This window comes from Nicotiana tabacum, chromosome 19 (assembly GCF_000715075.1).
Source record: "Nicotiana tabacum cultivar K326 chromosome 19, ASM71507v2, whole genome shotgun sequence".
Lineage (NCBI taxonomy): Eukaryota > Viridiplantae > Streptophyta > Magnoliopsida > Solanales > Solanaceae > Nicotiana > Nicotiana tabacum.
The window spans coordinates 86,634,590-86,656,577 of record NC_134098.1 but is presented as its reverse complement, the minus strand read 5'-3'; the positions used below and the strand labels follow the sequence as shown (position 1 = coordinate 86,656,577).

Below are 21,988 nucleotides of genomic sequence, written 5' to 3'. Positions count from 1 at the left end.
TACCAGGTTCTGTTTCAGCTGTTGTGAAGCCAATGAGCTTCGAATGTTGAGTCCTTGGGTGAAAGCCTGAACGGTCCAATCGTTCGCAACCGGGGGAAAATCCATCCGTTCCATTTAGAATCGAGAAACGAGTTCTTTGAGCATCTCGTTATCCTTCTGCTTTACTTTGAAAAGGTCTGACTTCCTGGTCTTGACCTTTATAGCACCGACGTGTGCCTTTACGAAGGAATATGCAAGCATAGCGAACGAGTCAATAGAATTAGGAGGAAGGTTGTGGTACCATATCATAACTCCATTTGACAGAGACTCTCTGAATTTTTTCAACAAGACAGACTCGATCTCATCATCTTCCAAATCGTTCCCTTTGATGGCGCATGTGTAAGAGGTTACATGCTCGTTTGTGTCGGTCGTTCTATTGTACTTAGGGATTTCGAGCATTCGAAACTTTTTGGGGATCGGTTTCGGAGCTGCACTCGGGGGAAAAGGCCTTTGAATAAACTTCTTGGAATCCAGGCCCTTCAATATTGGGGGTGCTCCTGGGATTTGGTCGACCCTGAAATTGTAGGTCTCCACTTTTTTATCATTAGCTTCGATTTTTTTCCCCCCTGTTTCTATCCATTTCATCAATTCTTCGAGTAATTTCAGGATTTCGGGGTCACTCTCGCTCATTTTTTCTGAGATTGGTTCGTTTCTGCGTATGGCTTCTCGGGGGATCTCGGGTTCATTCCCGCTCAGTGTTCGACCTTGGTTCTTCAATTGAGCTATCACTGTCTGTTGAGCCTGTAGTATTTCAAAGATCATACGCAGGTTGATCCCAGTATTTTCGCCGTCGTGAATGTTTTGGGCAATCAAATGCACTTCCCTGCGCACACTATTTTCGGGGTCAGTTGGCTGGTTTGAGTCGATGGCCATATGCGAACAGGCGTCAATGGGAACCACCACCGGAATTCTACTAAGATCGACCGGTGCAGCCTCGTAATCGAGCGATGCATTGTTGTTCCTGCCGTGGTGGCCGGACTCTGTGTTTACGTTTAGAGGGACAGATTGTGGGTTTGACATTTCGACCATGACCTGAAATCAGAAACACTTCAAAGAACAAGTGTAAAATGGGGTGTGTTATGATGATTTGTATCAAATTATTATTTTTATCCTTAGCCACATGGTGGGCGCCAAACAGTTTACCCTCAAAATCGAATAACAATTGAATTTGTTAGTGGTTTAAAGGATATGCAGATTAACTTGATACAAAGCGATAAATTAGATTGCAATTAAAATAAATAGCGATAAATTAACTGCAAACCACATGAATTGGATGATTTCAGCTGAGGAAAGCAAGCTACTTATATCGTCCAATTTCACTCCTCTATTTGAGGATATGAAAATGGCCGATGCAATAGTAATACCTAACAAAGAGTCGATGTAGATTTTCCACAGGGAGCTATGAATGGGTCTTAGGAATATATATTATAGTGTATGAGCTTGAATTATCTCAAATTGCACTTCCACAAACTTGGGTTGTTTCTAGGTCTAAATTTAAACTAAGATTACAAACTAAGAATTTAAACTAGGAAATTATTTTTGGTCATTTTTCAAATGATATAAAAGGCCTAGGACTATGACATTCATCTAGGAGTTCGCTTAATGGGTTGTAAGCCTTAAAGCTTATTTTATTAGTCAGGGTGTATTATAGCTATCAATACTCAAATACTCACTCAATGTCTCTCGATCAGAGAGTGATTTTGCCCAATTTGGCTTTCTCAAGTCCAAATGGGTATTGAACAAAGTAGTTGATAATAAGCTCAAGTCGGTTTTTACTATATCTAGATTCAACCCTTTAATTGGGTTTATCAATCTCTCGTTCTCAAGTAGAGACCCGGTCAATTAGGCATGAAATAATGTTTGTAACCATTAAATCTTCAATTAAAAGCAAGAAAAGGCTAGATAATCAACACCCAACCATAAACAAGCAATAACTCAAACACCCATCAAGTTCACACACTAGGGTTGGGTCACAACCCTAGTAAAAATCTAGCTACTCATGCTTAAATCAGAAGAAGAAGAAGAAGAAGAAGAAGAAGAAGAAGAAGAAGAAGAAGAAGAAGAAGTGATAATTAAACCCATATTAATGACTAAAATGATAAAACTAATATTCAAAAAATCTAAAAATAGCTAAAACTACTAAAAGAAGCAAAATAAACGGTTGCTGATGTCAAACGTTTCAAAAGTTTCCCTATAAAAAATGAAACTATTCTATTAATACAGTGCTGGAATTTTCGGACAAAATTGCCCTTTCAGAGGTTCTGCATCCGCACAATTCCATGTGCAGTCCGCACTTTTCTTCAGCTTGGTAGGATTGGACTTTTGCGGCCGCACAATTCTGAATCGCGGCCGCATCTCTCTCTTTCTGCGGTCCGCATATTTCTGAGTGCGGCCGCACATGGCTCTTTTGCGGACCGCACAAATGCAGTTGCGGCTGCACAACTGATCTTCTGCGGCCGCACAATAATTGTGCGGTCCGCACTTCCTTTTAGCTTGAAATGAGAACTATTGGAACTTCTGATCTTGCTTAGCTTCTGCGGCCGCACATTTCATGTGTGGACCGCACTTTGCACTTGTCTCTGATAAGCTTGCTTTCACAATCTGCGGCCGCAGATGATATGCTGCGGTCCGCACTTTGAGCTTTTATGTCTGTTTTTGTTCTTGAGTTCAGATCACTCCTTCTTGAGTTGGATTTCATCTTAGTAGCTCATTTTTCAATACTCCAGCAATTAAGCATATTTTATCAGTTTTTGGGAACACAATTAAACGCTTTTGGACTGAAACGAAAATAAAAATGCGCTAATAAGTAGTCAAAATCCCCACTTATCAGCTACCCTTGAGTTGAATGCACTTTTATTGACACAAAGATATCAAAGAGTAAGAACTTAGAGAATGTATTGCTTATCAGTGTATGTTACAATGTCTTTATGAATTGTGAGGCCCCCTTTATATATTAGAGGAACCTACTTTTCAGGTATTATTCTACTATTCCATAAAAGATAAAAAGGTCCTTGATTAGTTGACCGTTGGTTCCTTTTTTTGGTATATTCTGTGATTTTCGCCGTAATATCTAGTTAATTGCGAGAATTTCGGATAAGCTGGCTACATATTCCTTGAGACCGTTATGACCGGGACCGGCTATGACTTTGATAAACTCGAGGGCAAATCTAGTTGTGTCGATGATTAATTTTAGCAATGCTTTGGGTCCGATCTTAATTACCATATTTCGATCTTAGCTGATTGTGTTGGACATAAGATCGAACTTCGAGCTCAATTTTTACCCGATTACGAATATTTCGACCCTAGCTTTAATTAGGGAGGTTGGAAGCTTGATCGAACATCGAGCCCGATTTTACCCTTATACAAACTTTAACCACTTTATGATAATAGCTATTCCCAGCTGTGCTATTCCCACTATTATCACATTTCATTTTTGGAGAGTCTACAATTAATTCGATTGTTTGTATTTGATATTTGGGGGTTAATATACGAAAATTATTTTTTTCTCTTTTATGTCTTCTAAATAAAAATATATAAAGAGACAATTGAAATTGCGTTTTACAATTTTGAGAACTTTTATTAAACCAAAAATGTAACTTAGAATGTAAAAAATAAATTATCGATAATATATTAGTAAGACATTAAAAAGACCAGACTATTGAGACAATTGGACTCCGACAGAAATAATGTAATTCAATTCGAAGAATCGGACAATTTGGACTATATATTTCAAACTGGCAGCCAGCAGGCATTAGAAATCTGTTTGTTAATTTCAAGCATGGTTGGCTTTTTATTTTTTTCTTTCAATTCAGCAATCGTTCTATCAGAGATTCGTCATTTTTCTTAACTCTTAGCTGAGAGAGGTAAAGGATCGGACGTTTTGTTATTATTGTCCTGATGCTTGCTTGCTTACCAACTACCACCAAGTTGCTCAAACCTAAGCTTTCACATTCAACGGTAGGCCAGGTCCAAGTCAAAATCAACATATTCGTAAATTAGATTTGTATATTACTTGAAAACTATTTACGTACCTGTAATTGCTTATTGTAAGCGTAAATTGGCAACTTGGAATAAAGACTATATATAAGAAAAAACACCTACAATTGTTTTTTAAAATATTTGCTATGCCAACTTATATAACTAAAATAATTATTTTAATATGACGCTTGCCGTCTTTTAAAATAGTATTAGAAGGTTTAATAAAAGTCTGCTAAATTTCTTAATCATATGTTAAAGAATTCAAAACAAGGAAAGCAGCCAAGTTTGTTAAACTGTCACAGGCTGCGTTCCTAGCTACTTCCTTGTTAGAGCACGGTTAGTTTCTTAAAATCATATATTTATTGCCAATTTGTCAATCGACACTTGTGGTCAAATGATATTCCATACTAGCAGCTAGAGATGTCCTTATATATGTATCTGGATCCACATTTCACATTTCCCATGCACTTTAAGCCTACACAAACTTGAGAAGCAACTGAGCTATCTTAGTTAGGCTCTTTTGAAGAAAAAGAGTACTAATATATATTATCATGAGTAGAGAGACCTTAGAAACAAAGATGACTAATCTTGATGAAGCTAGCTCTTTACCGAGCTCGTTACCTATAACGCCACGGACGGTAACGGTAGCTCCAACGTTTCATTTTGATGACCAATTTGGCTCTTTACCCATAACTCCACGGACGGCGTCGGTAGCTCAAACGCCGTCCGTAGTATCTTTACCGATAACACCACGGACGGCATCAGTAGCACAAACGCCGTCCATAGTATCGTTACCTCCTTCACAATTTCACTCTCCATCACTTTCTCGATCACCGTTACTTAACGTGGGAGATCATGCCACTAGTGCTGCAAATCGAGCCAGTAAAACCCCAAGGTCACGAGGATTAACGCCGCGTTTCATCACTCCTTTGGGAAGTCCTCTTAGGAAGGCACTTAAAATGACAAGATTAGACCCACAGGATGCTTGGCTACCCATCACTGAGTCACGAAATGGAAACGCATATTACGCTGCGTTTCATACACTTTGTTCTGGGATTGGTATTCAAGCTCTTGTCTTACCTGTTGCCTTTACTATCCTTGGCTGGTAATTTTATTTACATACATACATGCCAACTCCTGGTCTAAAAGATTTTCTATGTAGTGATTGACTAACCTAATATATGATGTGTTTTTGTAATTGTTGCAGGGCTTGGGGTGTCATTAGCTTAACGGCAGCATTTGTATGGCAGCTCTACACACTCTATTTAATGGTTCAACTTCATGAAAATTATGAAACAGGAATACGTTACAGCAGATACCTGCAACTGGCATGCGCAACATTCGGTAAGCATCAATATAGATTCTTGGGTTAAAACGGATCAAATTAAGAAAGGGGGCATGACCTAAGTCGTCCAAAATTTGCTGGGGCTAAAAAAAGTTGGGTCAAAATTTGTCAAACAATGGGTCATAACGTACTTGTCCCACAAATGATCCAATTATCGGTCCTTTTTTATTTTTCTTTTTCAAAGATATTTTTGAAATCTAGAATATGTTTCCTAAATTATTAGCTTAAGGTGCAGTCTCTAAATTTATTTTGATTTAGTTGCTTCTTGACCCAGGTGATTACACTATTTTAATCAGTTTGATCTAATAGTTTGATGGATCATTTCTGATTCAAAGTTGGGTCAAGTCAACAAGCTGATAATAATCCTAACCCGTTTAAACTTGGGTGGGGTTACTATAATTATATTATGGGTTGATTTTGCCACCTCTGTTGCAACATAATGAATTAAATACAAGGAGTAGGTACTTAGAAGGTTGAAAAGTTTTCTTGACGTTAAATTGTTTTATGTTTTGGTTCAGGTGACAAATTAGGCAAACTATGTGCAGCGTTTCCTATCGGATATCTCTCAGCGGGTACATGTTGTGCGCTGATTATAATAGGAGGTTCAACAGCAAAGCTGTTATATCAGACTTTATGCGGAGCAACATGTAGTAATCCCAAGCCATTAACAACGGTGGAATGGTACTTGGTTTTCACTTGTGTTGCAGTGGTTTTAGCACAGTTGCCAAACTTGAATTCTATTGCTGGAATTTCCTTAGTTGGTGCTCTTACGGCCGTTGGATATTGTACTGCATTATGGACGGTTTCAGTTGCTGAGGGTAGACTTCCTAATGTGTCATATGATCCAGTTAGGAAGGGTACTCAAGTTGCTAGGATCTTTGATCTTCTTAATGCTCTTGGTATTATTGCTTTTGCTTTCAGAGGCCACAATCTCATACTTGAAATTCAGGTAATTATCGTCTTCCTTTCCTTCATTTCTTTTCCTTATAGTACGCTTTTTTCATTGAATTCTAACAAAAAGGAAAGAACGGAAACACAAAAGCTTGTTTTGTTTAACACTCTATCTTGAAAAGACAAACTTCAGTTTTCTCGTTAGAGTTGAACACGAAAATGATACTATATTTAGCTTATATACTATGAATAAATTTAATATATCAACGCAATTTAACTTGTTATGGAAAGCAATTTGTCTTATTATTTGTATACCAATGATCTTACTTTTTAAGACAGTTACATGCAGTTATTTGTTTGGTGGTCGGATATGAAAAAATTCTTTTATAATACGATTAGTTGACAGAAGATAAAATAAAAAAATAATAATTGAAGATTAAAAATTGATTGTTGAATAGGATTGAAGAGGTCACCTAATTAAGCCTAAAAGTCGTCGTAATAGTAAGAATACATTTTTACTACATGTAGTTAGGTACCTCCACATTGAAATGCAAACAGAACAAGTTTGTTGTTGACTTTGACTTTCGCTGACCTTTTTAGTCGGACACTTTGATAGTTGTCACCAACTTTTGGTTAAAAAAATTATATTAAATCTAGCAATTAAAAAATAAATAGATAATTTTGGTTGTGACTTTAATAGATAATTTTTTTGTTGTTGGATGTACGCAGGCCACAATGCCTTCAAGTGAGAAGCACCCATCGCGTGTGCCTATGTGGAGGGGTGTACAATTCTCATATTTACTCATAGCAATGTGCTTATTCCCACTAGCAATTGGTGGCTACTGGGCTTACGGTCATTTGGTATGGCTCTCCTCCCCCCTGTCAACTCTTTTTTAAATTACGATACAACACGTACTTGTAATTAACTTTTAAATAATCGAAAAGAATCATAATATTTCATCTCGCACAATTTTATTTCAGATTCCAGCAAATGGGAGCATGTTAACTGCATTGTTTGCATTCCATAGCCAAGACGTTTCACGATCAGTGTTAGCTCTGATAAGTATTTTTGTGATAATAAACGCGGTGAGTTCCTTTCAAATCTATGGAATGCCAATGTTTGATGATATGGAATCAGCGTACACAACTAGGAGCAAAAAAGCATGTCCGTGGTGGCTCCGTTCGATATTCCGGGCAATTTTCGGATTCGTGTGCTTCTTTATAGCCGTAGCAATTCCATTCTTGGGTAGTTTTGCTGGGCTTATTGGAGGAATTGCACTGCCTGTTACTTTTGCTTATCCATGTTTCATGTGGCTTAAAGTCAAGAAACCCCACAAATATTCTTTAAGTTGGTGGGTAAATTGGGGACTTGGTCTATTGGGAATGGGCTTAAGTGGGATCTTGGTTGCTGCTGGTTTGTATGTTGTCATTGACACTGGTGTTAAAATTAGCTTCTTCAATCCTCAGTGACTAGTTTTCTACAACAAAAAAGTGTGGAGAAAACTGTTACTAGTATGAACATACTTGCCAACTTGGTGAAATATTCAAAAGGTTGGTTGGGGATAGGTCTAAAGAAGAATTTACTTTGTTGTTACTTTGAGTTGGTAGATTTTTTGTAATTCTTTATGGAAATTAAAGGAATAATAAGTTGGTGAGAAGATCTTTATTCCACGTGGACGGGTTTGAATACTTTGCCTCCACAAAAGCAGTTTTTGTTTGAAAATAGGTCCAAACTTCAAATGCAAAATTCATGGACATGATTATGACGAAAAAAATCAACATCATTAACTGGTTAATAGCCGACCTAACTCATAGGCTGGTGTAGTGATCAATGTATATAAAATATGAAATTACAATGTGTATTTCAAAAATAACATTAAGGCTAATTCCCGTTCTTCTATAAGCCAGATATATCACAACCCATTAAGCAAGGCTATGTCATTTCATGATCGTCCCGATTCTTGAAATAAAAGTAAAAAAAAATTATCAGAGAAGAAGACTTTGGTGAAATTGTCTGCTTGTTGTTTAAATTCTTAAAAGTAATTGTATACGGGTAGAATCGAGCTCGATGCTTGATCAAGCATCTGGAACGATAGACCAGGCTTAGCACATCTGTAAGAGATCGAAGTTACAGATGTGACCGCGCTCGATGTCGAGGTTCGAAGTTCGACAAGACCATCAGATTTGCCCTCGAGTTTATCGAAGGCACGACCGATCCTGCTTCTAACGGCCTCGGGGAAAAGCTTTGCCAACTCAACCGATAAGGATCCTTGATTCTCGCTATTAACCAATCATTGGACGGAAATCACGGGATTAAGTCAAAAAGGGAGACAATGGTCTACATAATTCCTTATAAAATAATGACTTAAAAGCTTTATCTCCCTAGATATATAAAGGGAACTGAGTAATTCATTAGACATATTGGAATATACAAAAAAGGACGATGTACTGTATTCTCCAGCCTTGTTCATATTGATTTGGCTCCAATAATATCACTCCTAAATTCGAAGAAAGTTAACCTTGCGAGGCTTAAGTTGTTTAGTTTGTGTAGTTTGCATTGATTTTTCTATTTATTCTTCCATATTAAATATGATAATTTCTCGCTTTGTATCAAATTAGATCACATATCCTTATAACCACGTATAAATTCAATTATTATCCGATTTTAAGGGTAAAATGTTTGGCGCCCATCGTGGGGCTGAGGATAATAGTGATTATTTGATATAAATCTCCATAACACACACTGCTTTACACTTGCTCTTTGAAGTGTCTATGATTTCAGGTTAAAAATGACAAATTCTCAATTAGCACCTCTACACATCGACAATGAGTCTGGTCATCAAGGTGAGAATAACAACATGTTGTCTGGTAACATAGGGCCACTCGCTGATGTCGTTGGAATTCGGACTGCGGATCCGATTGATGTAAATTTGCATGTATCCATCGAAGCAAACTTGTCTACCGACCCTGAAAATAACGTCCGTGGTGGAGCCCAATCGACAGCTCGAAACACACAAAATATTAAAGAAGACGGGATCAGCCTACGCATGATCTTCGAAATTCTGCAAGCGCAACATGTGGTGATAGCTCAGTTGCAGAGCCAAACCAAAGCATCGAGCAGGGTTGAACCTGATCCTCCCCAAGAAGTCACTCGCAGAACGGAACTGCCCGTGATAAGATTGAATGAATGAGAGTCGGGGACTAGTCCCGAAATTATAAAAATACTCGAGGAGCTGACAAAGTAGGTAGAATCATGGGAAAAGAAGATCGAAGCGAACGATAAAAAGGTCGAAACATATAATTTCAGGGTAGATCAAATCCCAGGAGTGCCCCCGATATTGAAGGGATTTGATTCCAGGAAGTTCGTGCAAAAACTTTTTCCTCCAAGCGCGGCCCAAAAACCAATCACCAAGAAATTTCGTATGCCCCAAATACATAAGTACAACTGATCCAAACGAGCATGTGACCTCTTATACATTTGCCATCAAAGGAAACAACTTGGAAGACGACGAAATCGAGTATGTTTTGCTGAAAACATTTGGGAAGACCCTGTCGAAGGGAGCCATGATATGGTATCATAACTTACCTCCTAATTCTATTGACTCATTTTCTATGCTTGAAGACTTTTTTGTAAAAGCACATGTCGGTGCCATCAAGGTCGAAACCAGGAAATTAGACCTTTTCAAAGTCAAACATAAGGAAAACGAGATGCTCAGGGACTTCGTGTCCCGTTTTCAAATGGAACGAATGAATCTGCCGTCGGTCGCTGATGATTAGGTTGTTCAGGCTTTCACTCAGGGACTCAATATTTGAAGCTCGGTGGCTTCGCAGCAATTAAAGCAAAACCTGATAGAATACTCTGTCGTTACCTAGGCCGATGTACACGATCGGTATCAATCGAAAATCAGAGTCGAAGATGATCAACTTGGGGAATCTTCGAAGTCCATATATCCCGTCGGGACTCTCGATAGAGCCAAGAGGGACATCAATCATGAAGCAGGATCAAACAGGGATCGATATCGACCCTATAATAGAGAGCAGAGGAATAGTGGGTCCGTGCGGAACCCCATAAGAAATGAAAGAAGAAATGACCAAGGTCGAAACAACCAGGGGCTAATGACCAAAAATGGTTTTGACAGGCCCACCGGGCATAAAGAAGCGCCAAGGCTATCAGAATACAACTTTAATATCAACGCAGCTGCCATCGTATCACCCATCGGGTGAATCAAGGATACCAAATGGCCTCGACCTCTGCAATCAGATCCAGCTCAAAGAGATCCCAACCAAGTATACAAATATCATGGAACTCACGGTCATAGAACGGAAGATTGTCGACAACTGAGAGAAGAAGTAGCCAGACTATTCAACAACGGGTACCTTCGAGAGTTCTTGAGCAATTTTCAGACCAAGAATCATTTAAGGAACAGGGATTCAAATTGACAAACGGAACAGGGAGATACCGAACCTCTACACATAATTAATATTGTCATCGGTGGAGTCGATATCCCACATGAGCCAATGTTGAAACACACTAGAATCTCCATCACCAGGGAGAAACGAACTCGAGATTATATACTGGAAGGAGTCTTATCCTTCAGCGACGAGGATGCGAAATGGATCATACAACCTCACAATGATTTGTTGGTAATATCTATACTCGTAAATAAAACTACAATTAAAAGTGCGTTAATTGATCTAGGTAGCTCGGCAAATATTATTCGGTCGAAGGTCATAGAACAACTCGGTCTACAAGACATGATCGTGCCAGCAGTCCGAGTCCTAAACAAGTTCAACATGGCATGTAAAACTACCAAAGGAGAGATAATGTTACCGGTCAATACCACCAGAATCCTACGAGAAGCCAAGTTTTATGTAATCGAAGGGGACATGAGGTACAACGCCTTTCTCGGAAGGCCATGGATCCACCACATGAGGGCAGTACCCTCAACTCTTCACCAAGTTCTAAAATTCCCAGTCCCAGGGGGGATGGAGACAATCTATGGGGAACAACCGGCAGTAAAAGAGATGTTTGCCATCGAAGAAGTAATTTCGATATCAACACTGAAGGAATCGAATTCTGGCGCCGACCCAAAGGACAAATAGCAATTACCTATACCGGTCACGATCCAATCAGATAAGCAAATGACTTACGAAGACGATGATTATGGGGTTCTCCGATCTTTTATAATCTCCGATGACTCCGACGCAACCAAATCGACAGTCGAAGAGCTAGAACAGATTGTATTAATCGAGCATTTACCCGATCGAAAGGTATACCTAGGCAAGAGACTAACTCACGAGCTCAGGAAAAAATTTATTCAATTTCTTATAGTTAACATAGATTGTTTTGCTTGGTCCCAACTTGATATGAAAAGGATCCCACCAGAAGTAGCCACTCACAAACTAAGCATGGACCCAGAAATTAATCCGGTTAAGTAGAAGAGGAGGCCCTAGTCTGAGGTCAAACATGCTTTCATCAAGGACGAGGTATCTAAACTCCTAAAAATAGGGTCCATTCGAGAGGTTAAATACCCGGATTGATTAGCAAACGTAGTGGTATTCCCTAAAAAAGGGAATAAACTAAGAATGTGTGTAGATTACAAAGATTTGAATAAAGCATGCCCCAAAGACTCTTTTCCTTTGCCCAACATTGATCGTATGATCGATGCCACGGCCGTCCACGAGACCCTCAGTTTTCTCGATGCCTATTCCGGGTACAACCAAATACGGATGGACCCAGGTGATTAGGAGAAAACCTCCTTAATACTAACTGGGCGCATTGCCGGCCTGGGGAGATTCATCTCGAGGTCCTCCGATAAGAGTCATCGATTTTTCTCGTTGCTGAAGAAGAAAAACAACTTCACATGGACCCCGGAATGCCAACGGGCCTTGAAAGAACTTAAGCGGTATTTATCGAGTCCGCTACTGCTTCACACACCGAGGGCAGACGAACAACTATGCTTATATTTGGCAGTATCGAAGATAGCGGTAAGTGGAGTCCTAGTTCGGGAAGAACAAGGTACGCAATTTCCGATTTATTATGTTAGCCGGACCTTGGGTGAGGCCGAAACTAGATACCCCCACCTAGAAAAATTGGCCCTCGCTTTGCTAAGTGCCTCGAGGAAGCAAAAACAATACTTCCAATGTCACCCTATATGTGTCGTAACTACTTACCTGTTAAGGAACATTATGCATAAACCCGAACTCTTGGGCCGATTGGCCAAATGGGCCGTGGAAGCAAGTGGGTACGATATTGAATATTGACCTTGGACCACCATTAAATCCCAAATATTGGCAGACTTCGTGGCCGACTTTACACCGGCCCTGATACCTGAGGTCGAAAGAGAGTTATTCGTTAACTTAGGGACATCTTCGGGAATCTGGACCCTCTTTACAGACGGGGCCTCGAACGCCAAAAGGTACGGGCTTGGTATCGTACTAAAGACATCAATAAGTAATATAATTAAACAATCTATTAAGACTGTAATATTGACTAACAACGAGGCCGAATATGAGGCCATGATTGCAGGCCTTGAATTAGCCAAAATCATGGGAGCAGAGGTGACCGAAGCTAAGTGCGACTCCCTCCTTGTGGTAAACCAAGTTAACGAAAATTTGAGGTCAGAGAAGAACAAATGCAGAGATACTTAGATAAGTTACAGGTGACATTACATCGGTTCAAAGAATGGACTTTGCAACACGTACCTCATGATCAGAACAGCGAAGCCGATGCCCTCGCTAACTTAGGATCGTCAGTCGAAGATAACGAGTTCAGTTCAGGAGAAGTCGTGCAACTTATGAGATCGGTGGTGGAAGAAGGACACGCCGAGATCAACTCGACGAGCCTAACTTGGTACTGGAGGAACAAACACGTAGATTATCTCAGGATCGAAAATTTGACCTCGGACCCAAAAGAATCGAGAGCCTTGCGTACAAAAGCAGCCCGATTTAGCCTGGCCGAAGATGGAGCTTTGTTCAGAAGAACATTCGATGGTCCACTTGCAAAATGTCTAGGGCTAGGGGATAATGAGTACGTTCTGAGGGAAATCCACGAGGGTACTTGTGGAAATCATTCGGGCGCCGAATCACTGGTTTAGAAAATAATCAGAGCCGGTTACTACTGGATCGACATGGAAAAAGATGCAAAGGAGTTCGTTCAAAAATGTCATGAATGACAAAGGCACGCTCCGATGATCTATAGACCTGGGGAGCCGCTGCATTCGGTTTTGTCACCATGGCCTTTCATGAAATGGGGGATGGAAATCGTCGGCCCCCTCCCTCGGGCACCTGATAAGGCTCAGTTTGTTTTATTTATGACTGACTATTTCTCTAAAAGGGTGAAAGCACATGCATATGAGAAAATCAGGGAAAAAGAAGTCATTGATTTTATCTGGGACCACATCGTATGTCGATTCGGAATACCGGCTGAAATTGTGTACAACAACGGGAAACAGTTTATTGGTAGCAAAGTAAGCAAGTTTCTCGAAGACCATAAGATCAAAAGAATCTTATCCACTCCTTATCAGCCTAGTGGGAATGGACAAGCAGAACCCACCAATAAAACCATAGCCTAAAACCTCAAAAAGAGGTTGATCGATGCCAAAGGAAAATGGAAGAAAATGCTACCTGAGGTCCTGTGGGCATATCGTACAACCTCGAAGTCCAGTAACGGGGCCACCCCATTTTCTTTGGTTTACAGCACCGAAGTTTTAATACCGGTTGAGGTCGGGGAACCGAGCATCATATTTTGACATGCAACAAAGGAATCAAATGATGAGGCTATGAGTACGAGCCTGGAACTATTAGATGAAAGGCTCGAAGCCGCCCTTATCCGGTTGCCGGTTGGCCGCCCAAAAATAGCGAATCGAGAGATATTATAATCGAAGGGCCAACCTTTGGTACTTCAATACCGGGGACACAGTATTAAGAAAAGTTACACTGAACACCCGAAACCCAAATGAAGGGAAATTGGGGCCAAACTAGGAAGGACCACACAAAATTATAGAGATCACTGGAAAATGATCCTACAAGCTCGGAACAATGAATGGTGAACGATTACCGAACAATTGGAACATATCTCACTTAAAACGACATTATTGCTAAGGTACGGTCCTAATTCTTTCTTCTATTTTTTCCTTTTTACATTCCAAACTAACACTTGAATGCAACCTATAAAGGATGATATGAGATCTTAGATCTGAAAGCACGCGTTGCACTCTTTTTCCCTTGAACCGATTTTGTCCCAAATGAGTTTTTTAGCAAGGTTTTTAACGAGGCAATAAATGAATCATGCTAACTTAGAATTGAAGGCCGGCTACGAACCGGTGGCAATGATTACAGCAGTATTCGAGGCCATTCTTCAGTTAGCCCCGAACACTGGGGTCAATACCCTAGGTTATTGACCCCAACAAGGAAAGAAACTTCGTGATATTAGGCTCGATCGATAGGATTTATTGTAAGGGACAAACGGTCAAATGAACCATGCCCACACAGACCGCTCGAGCCCTGGCACAAAACATGTATACATGTACAAATATTGTGCACAAGAATATAAAAGAAGTTTCTTCATTGCACATAAATATCATGTCCTTTAAAATACTTCTTACATCTTTCAAGGAATTCCCTACAACTAAAGACATCGAGCCTAAGGGCAATCTTAAAATCTTAGTTTGAACATTCACTCTGGTACTGCCGATCAAAAAACAATCTCGGACAGGGCAACCTTAAGCCGAGTTTGAACATTCGCTCGGGGACTAGACATCGAGCCTAAGGGCAATCTTAAAATACGAGTTCGAACATTCACTCGGGGACTGACGATTGAAAAACAATCTCGGATGTTCCGAGATATCAGATTACAAGGGCAAAAGACCTATTAGGCAACACTCGAATTTCAAAGGCCACGGCCATTCCTACTCGGGAACAATTATCTTAGGCATGACCGGATAACTCGGGATGACAAGCCCATTAGGCAATGCCCTAACTGAAAAGGTTACATCCATATTAATATGACTTGGAGACGTCCGAGGCTCGTAACAAAAACAAAGCCTTCGAAAAACTCTTATAAATCGGTTCTAAAGGCCGCCCTCGGCAAGGGTATAAACCTAAGATATTTCGGGGGCAAATTATCGGTAACACCGAACCCCTACAATTCCTTAACCTAAAAAAGGCAAGGTTTGGTCGAACCTTCGAACGAAACCTAATTATTTCATGCTAAGGCATCTCGACCTTTGCGAATACAAATAAAGCAAAGAAGAAATTCGAGCTATGAAAGGGAAAAGGCCTTATATATATATATATATATATCAAAATTTCTTTACAAGGGATGAATAGCCCTGTTACATGTTATATACAGAGGCCAAATGGCCTCGACAAAGAGACAGTACAAAATAAATAATATTCTAAGTGGCCTAATCTTCACCGGGGGCTGCGTCATAACCTTCGAGGTCTTCTTCACCATCGGACTCACTCGACTCTTCAGACGCCTTAGAATCCTCCTCGGGAAAAGCCAGCCTCCAAGAATTGGCTTTGTATATCTTGGCATTCTTGATTTCGGTCAATATGCCGAAATTCTGAGCATGGATTCCCTCAAAGGTCTCCCTTCGGGATTCCCACCTCGTATGTTTCACCATATTTTTTTCCTACTCCTGGATAGCCTCGACATCAACTTTGAACTGGGCCACTTTTTTATTAGCTTCGTTCTGGGCCGTAATAACTTCTGATTTGGCAACCTCGAGCTTCTTGGCCAGATTCTCTTGACCAGAAACAGTCGAGCTCAACTGAGATTGGATTCCCACGATCATTTTGGCCTATGCCAAGTTCTTCTCCTTTGTAGCCCAAAGCTGAACCTCGGCTGAAGACAACTGTGTCTGGGCGGTCTCTTTCTCCGAGGTTAGGCGATCCATATTCTTCTTCCATTCTTCGGTCTCGACTTTGACTGCATCCAGCTCCACTCGGAGTTGCTCGATCCCGTCAAGTTTGATCTGAACCTGCGGGCGCGGATTATTAGCTACTAAATCCGACTCATCATCGCTAACTTCAAAAACTCTTCTTACCTGCTCGACCAGGTCAGTATATTCCCTACGAGCCGCTTTAAGCTCAGCTTGGGATTTTTCGCTAAGGAGCTTGCAAGCATCCCTCTTTTCAGCAAGCTCCCGAGCTTCAGCCTCGAAACATTTTGACTCCTCCCGGTATCGAAGAAAAGCCTAGTGATAAAGCACCGAGACCTACAAACACAAAGGAAAAACGTTATGATTATTCATAATTAAAGCTAAGAACATAATGAAGGGACATTCGAAATTACCCGATTCGGCGCCTGTCGAGCTTCGTTGAATAGGCAGAAAGAGCTCGGGTCTCTTTTGGGATGGACATATAAATTGCTCGTCTCCGAGTAGGGTCAACACTCGGAGCTGGGAACTGGTTCACTAATCGTGGGCTTGAAGAAGGCCCCGTCTTCCGGGGACAACGTCTTTTTTGGTACCGGTAAATCGCTCAACCCGGTAACATCCTTTGAGGCGGTAGAATCCAGGCCATCGAAAAAATAGTGAAGAGAATCTACTGCTCCTTGGGCCCCCTTGCCAAGGTTACCTTTCAGTGTCTGCGCCTCATTTGTCATTGAATCAGTAAACGAAAGTGTCGATCACCCCAAGCGCCTCCTTAGGCATATTATCTTCTGACCGGAAAGTACCGGCCAAATTCCCTTTATCAGCTTCCCGAGCTCGGAGCAAAACGGTCTCGACTCTCCTTGGTTCAGAGGCTTCGACCGTTGCTTCTTCTACGGCCTCCCTAACTTGAAGTAGTTCAGAACCACTTCTCACACGGGCCACCAAATTGGAATCTTCTTCTTCTTATTCTTCGAACTCATCCCTCAACCGACGGAGTGAGTCCGATGAGAGCTCTCGGGTACTAGCATTTTTGGTTTTACGTACCAGTCGCTTCCTCGGTTTTTTCTTTTCTGGGTCCGAAGGACTCGGACCTTTTATTTTCTTCTTCTCTTTGTCCTGTTTTGAAGGGGGATTGGCGTATATATCATCGTCAGTTGATGGGGGCCTCATTTCACGTCCTTTGGTAAACCTGCAAAATGAAAATATAATGGATCAGAAACCGATGATGAGAACATAAGATCAGATATATTATTAAGGAAAAACTCTTACTATGATTACGGGCCTCCCATCGGCCCTTCGCGAGCTCACGCCATAAGCGCTCGGAGTAAGGTCTCTAAGTCGCGATGCCCTCGACCCACTCTTTAAGTTCAGGAATGGGGTTCGGTATTTGGGTTACAGATGCATCACATAACATCAATGAGAAACTAACGGAATGAAAAACAATAAAAGAAATACCGAAGGCAAAGCTAAACTTACGTTTCATGTTTTATTTCTCAGGAAATGGCATGTCCGCAGCCGAGATTAAGTCTGAGGTCCTCACTCGAATAAATCGACCAAACTAGCCCCGGTCCCGATCCTCATCGATACTCGAGAACGAGGTCTTGGTGGCTTGGCGTGCAAGCTTAATTAATCTACCTCGGTAAAGTTGAGGGTTGTACAGACGCATGAGATGGTCGATTGTGAATGGACATCCCTTGACCTTGCTCACAAAGAATCGAAGCAGAATAATGATCCTCCAAAATGAAGGATGCATCTGCCCGAGCGTCACATCATACCTTTTGCAAAAGGCTATGATAACCGGGTCTAGAGGACCCAGCATGAAAGTGTAAGTGTAAACACTTAAAGAAACCCTCCACATAGGTGGTGATTGATTCTTCAGTGGTAGGAACTACTACGAGTTTGTCTACCTTGTTGCAGTCCTTTTTAACTTTATCGAGGATGCTATCTGTAATCGTACATATGTACCTCGAGACTGGTTCACATTGACCTGGTACCATGGCCGTATTCTCAACCTTAAAGTCAGCCACAGTTGGGCACCCAGCAGGGATGTATGATTTCAGAGGGGGTTCCTCAGTAGCAGCGTGAGAAACATTTTCAGAAGGTTTTGAAGAAGAAGGTGCTTCTTTTTGAGGAACAGACTTTGAAGTCTTTGCCATTTTTTTAAATAAAAAATGAAGGAAAAAAATTGTTGGTAAGGTAAGCCTTGAGGTTAACAATTAGAAAACCAGGAGATGAAGAGGGTGAAATTTTCTTAGAACACAAGAAGAATTTGAGTATAAAAGTTCTAATAGATGGATTAAAGGGTATCTATAGGTTTCTTAAGCGACGGTTCACCTCTCGGGGTAGCCGACCGTCAACTGATACACATTTAATACCTCGAAGACTGGACTGATAGGACGTTTCCACTATTCTTATCACCTACGTCACGTATTCATCGTCATGACTTATTGAAGTGGGGACCGAGAGTTCATATCATTTTTCATCGCTTACTCTCCAGAAAATAAGGGGACTATCTATATACGGGTAGAACCGAGCTCGATGCTTGATCGAGCATCTGGAACGATAGACCAAGCTCGGCACATCTGTAAGAGATCGAAGTTACAGATGTGACCGAGCTCGATGTCGAGGTTCGAAGTTCAACAAGACCATCAGATTTGCCCTCGAGTTTATCGAAGGCACGACCGATCCTGCTTCTAACGGCCTCGGGGAAAAGCTTTGCCAACTCAACCGATAAGGATCCTTGATTCTCGCCATTAACCAATCATTGTGGCGGAAATCACGTGATTAAGTCAAAAAGGGAGACAACCGTCTATATAATTACTTATAAAATAATGACTTAAAAGTTTCATCTCCCTGGATATATATAGGGAATTGAGTAATTCATTAAAAATATTGAAATATACAAAAAAGAACGATATTCTATCTTCTCCAGCCTTGTTCATATTGTTTTGGCTCCAATAATATCACTCCTAAATTCGAAGGAAGTTAACCTTGCGAGGCTTAAGTTGTTCAGTCTGGGTGGTTTGCATTGATTTTTCTATTTATTCTTCCATATTAAATGTGATTTCTCGTTTTGTATCAAATTAGATCACATATCCTTTAAACTGCGTATAAATTCAATTGTTATCTAATTTTGAGGTTAGACAGTAATGTATACTAATATTTTAGTGAAATTGGGTAAAACATACATCAAAAGAAAAAGAGTGGTTACGAGTATTCCTTTTTTGTGTGTGATCAAAAGCAGAATTAAAAACAAAGAAGGCTTAAGTATTTGTGACATTAAGAAAAGTGATGCAATTTGAAGGGCATAACATTTTGAATTGGATTAAAGTAATGTGACAACCTTGATTCTTCAATTTTGGGTGTTGTGTTTCTCTAGTGGTCACTGGTTTTACAAAGATAATTTACTGGCTATTAATGCAAACATCAAATTAACGAGTGACACATGGCTTTCCAATTGGACCAATTTTTTATCAACCAGTAGATCAATCAATGTGAGGGGAAAGCCATTTTATTAATCTGTCATTCTTCCCTTGTTTCCAAACAAAAAATCTCATTCCAATCTTCAACAATATTAAAATGTGAAGCAGAGTCGCCCAATACCTTGTACTTGTTTGAACCATTGAATGGGTTCCCAGTCCCAACTCTCAATTCCCAACCTGGTCGGTGCAAAGATACTTTAAATTTCTTCGTCCAATAAGCACTGTTCCATTGTTACAGTTAATAATACTATTTGTTAAGCAAATCTAAAAGGCTTTTGCTTTACACAATGTACGACCTGTCATTACATAAATCTCAAAATCACTAAGAATACTGAACACTAAGATAACATCTCAGTTTGCGTAAACCGTCCAAACCGACATTTCAGTACTCCCCAAGTACCAATAGCATAGCTCGCCAATCTCTACACAATCCTAGCTAGTATTTGTTTCACCTATATAAACAGAGTCTTGAACAAAGCTATAAGCACAAAAATTCACTCAAAGCACAAGCATTTTAAGAACATATATAGCTTCAGTTTCATACTTGTTAATTATTCTACAAGATGGCAGAGCAACAAAGTCAGTCACAGGAGGAGAATGTAAACAAGGGTGCAGCTCCAGAGAGTAGTGACCGTGGGTGTGGATTGTTCAATTTCATGGGAAAGAAAGAAGAGAATAAGTCCAACGATGACACTGTCATGGTTGATGTTGTTGACACTACTACTCCCTATCCCAATGTAGAACCACCAAAGGAGAAGAAAGAGGAGGAGGAGAAGCACAGTCTCATGGACAAACTTCACCGCACTCACAGCAATTCAAGCTCGGTAAGCTACTTAATTAATTGCTCCTTACTTACTTAGTTGTAGCCTTAGACGTGGTAAATTTGTTAAAAGAAAATAGTTAGTCATCCATGTTATCCATTACAAAATGGGTTGGATATTGAACTTCTAAAAACGGATCGAATATGGATAAAAACTGTATTATCCACTCAGAAAATAGATAACTAATAGACAATTAATGAGTTTAACTTTTATATTTGTAAAGCTTTAAATTGGGGTTACTTAAGTTTGGGAGATTAGGAATTCTCCTAAAAGTGATTATATTCAAGAAGTCATTGATAATATGGATATCGATATTATTCGCCGGGTAATTTATTTTTTATCCGTATTAAATATGGGTCATGTCGAATAATTTACCCATTTTCGATATGCTCGTATCCGACCCGTTTGCCGCCCCAACGTAGCCTGAACGAAAATATTGCTTTCCTAGGACGCGCTGCAAAGGGTATCAACTTTTATACAGTCGTTTGGCCCAATAGTTTGAAGAGTCATTTAGGAGCTAGCATAATCCAACCCGTTTAAACTTAGACGGGTTGGGCATGTTTCTAATAGATGAATTCATTTTGTCAGGTTGCTATAAGATTACAGACAGTATATATTTAATTTTCTTTCTTTTTTTCCGCTCATTATTTCAGTCGAGCGATGAGGAAGTGGACGAGGTTACTGGAGAGAAGAAAAGGAAGAAGAAGGGACTGAAAGAGAAGATCAAGGAAAAGATTTCCTGTGATCATAAGGAAAGTAGTGAGCAAAAAGTTGAAATGGAGAACTGCACTGGTCATGTGGCTGGTAATGCTAATTATGCAGGAACAACACACGAAGATCAAGAAAAGAAAGGAATAATGGAGAAGATAAAGGACAAACTTCCAGGTCACCACAACAAGACTGCTGCAGATGAGCAAGTCTATGGAGGTGATCAAACAAAAGAGAAGAAAGGATTACTTGACAAAATCAAGGAGAAATTGCCTGGACACCACAAGAATACTGAGGATCATGAGGAGAAGCACAAGTCCAACTGAAAATCATGAGAATCATTCAAGGCATGCATTTAGCTAGCTTATGGACTATATGCACCGTCGACCCAACTTGTTTGTGACTAATATATTAATCGAGGCTTAGTAATTGTTGTTATTGTTGTACTGTTTACCTGCAGATAGCAGTTCACTTGTATGAATTTGCTTTTAATTACTGTTAATGTTTTCATTTGCTTAGTCTTGTTTGGAGTAGTAATGTGATCCTTGTAATTGGCCTCACGTGCCATTGCCTTTTTTTATAATTATTGTATGTTATTTAAGTTCCTTCGTATTTTCCTTCGTTTTCCTAGTGAAACTCCGGTTGCATGTTTCTGGTCTCTGCTTGTTAGAGCAACTTAAATCCATGAAAATGGAACTGTCAAATTTTAAATTGATATCTTTAAATTTAAGAAAGCTGCAAAATCAGTACTGTTGCATGCTAGAGGTATGTCATATACGCAATTTACAGGATAGGTGTAGAATACAGTGACCTTTCTTAAGCATGTAACGGATTGCCCTCTTT

At 40.1% G+C, this 21,988-nt stretch overlaps 2 protein-coding genes across 2 annotated transcripts; both read left to right on the top strand.

Annotated features, from left to right (window-relative positions):
• The first annotated feature begins 4,439 nt into the window (after positions 1-4,439).
• Positions 4,440-7,924, top strand: LOC107814189 (lysine histidine transporter-like 8). Its single transcript, XM_016639549.2, has 5 exons — positions 4,440-5,122; positions 5,225-5,361; positions 5,881-6,311; positions 6,983-7,114; positions 7,235-7,924. Exons 1-5 carry the CDS (start codon positions 4,569-4,571, stop codon positions 7,721-7,723), a joined length of 1,743 nt encoding a protein of 580 aa, XP_016495035.1. The 5' UTR covers positions 4,440-4,568; the 3' UTR covers positions 7,724-7,924.
• An 11,907-nt stretch (positions 7,925-19,831) lies between these two features.
• LOC107819804 (uncharacterized) lies at positions 19,832-21,723 on the top strand. Its single transcript, XM_016645956.2, has 2 exons — positions 19,832-20,440; positions 21,091-21,723. Exons 1-2 carry the CDS (start codon positions 20,180-20,182, stop codon positions 21,469-21,471), a joined length of 642 nt encoding a protein of 213 aa, XP_016501442.1. The 5' UTR covers positions 19,832-20,179; the 3' UTR covers positions 21,472-21,723.
• The last annotated feature ends 265 nt before the right edge of the window (positions 21,724-21,988 follow it).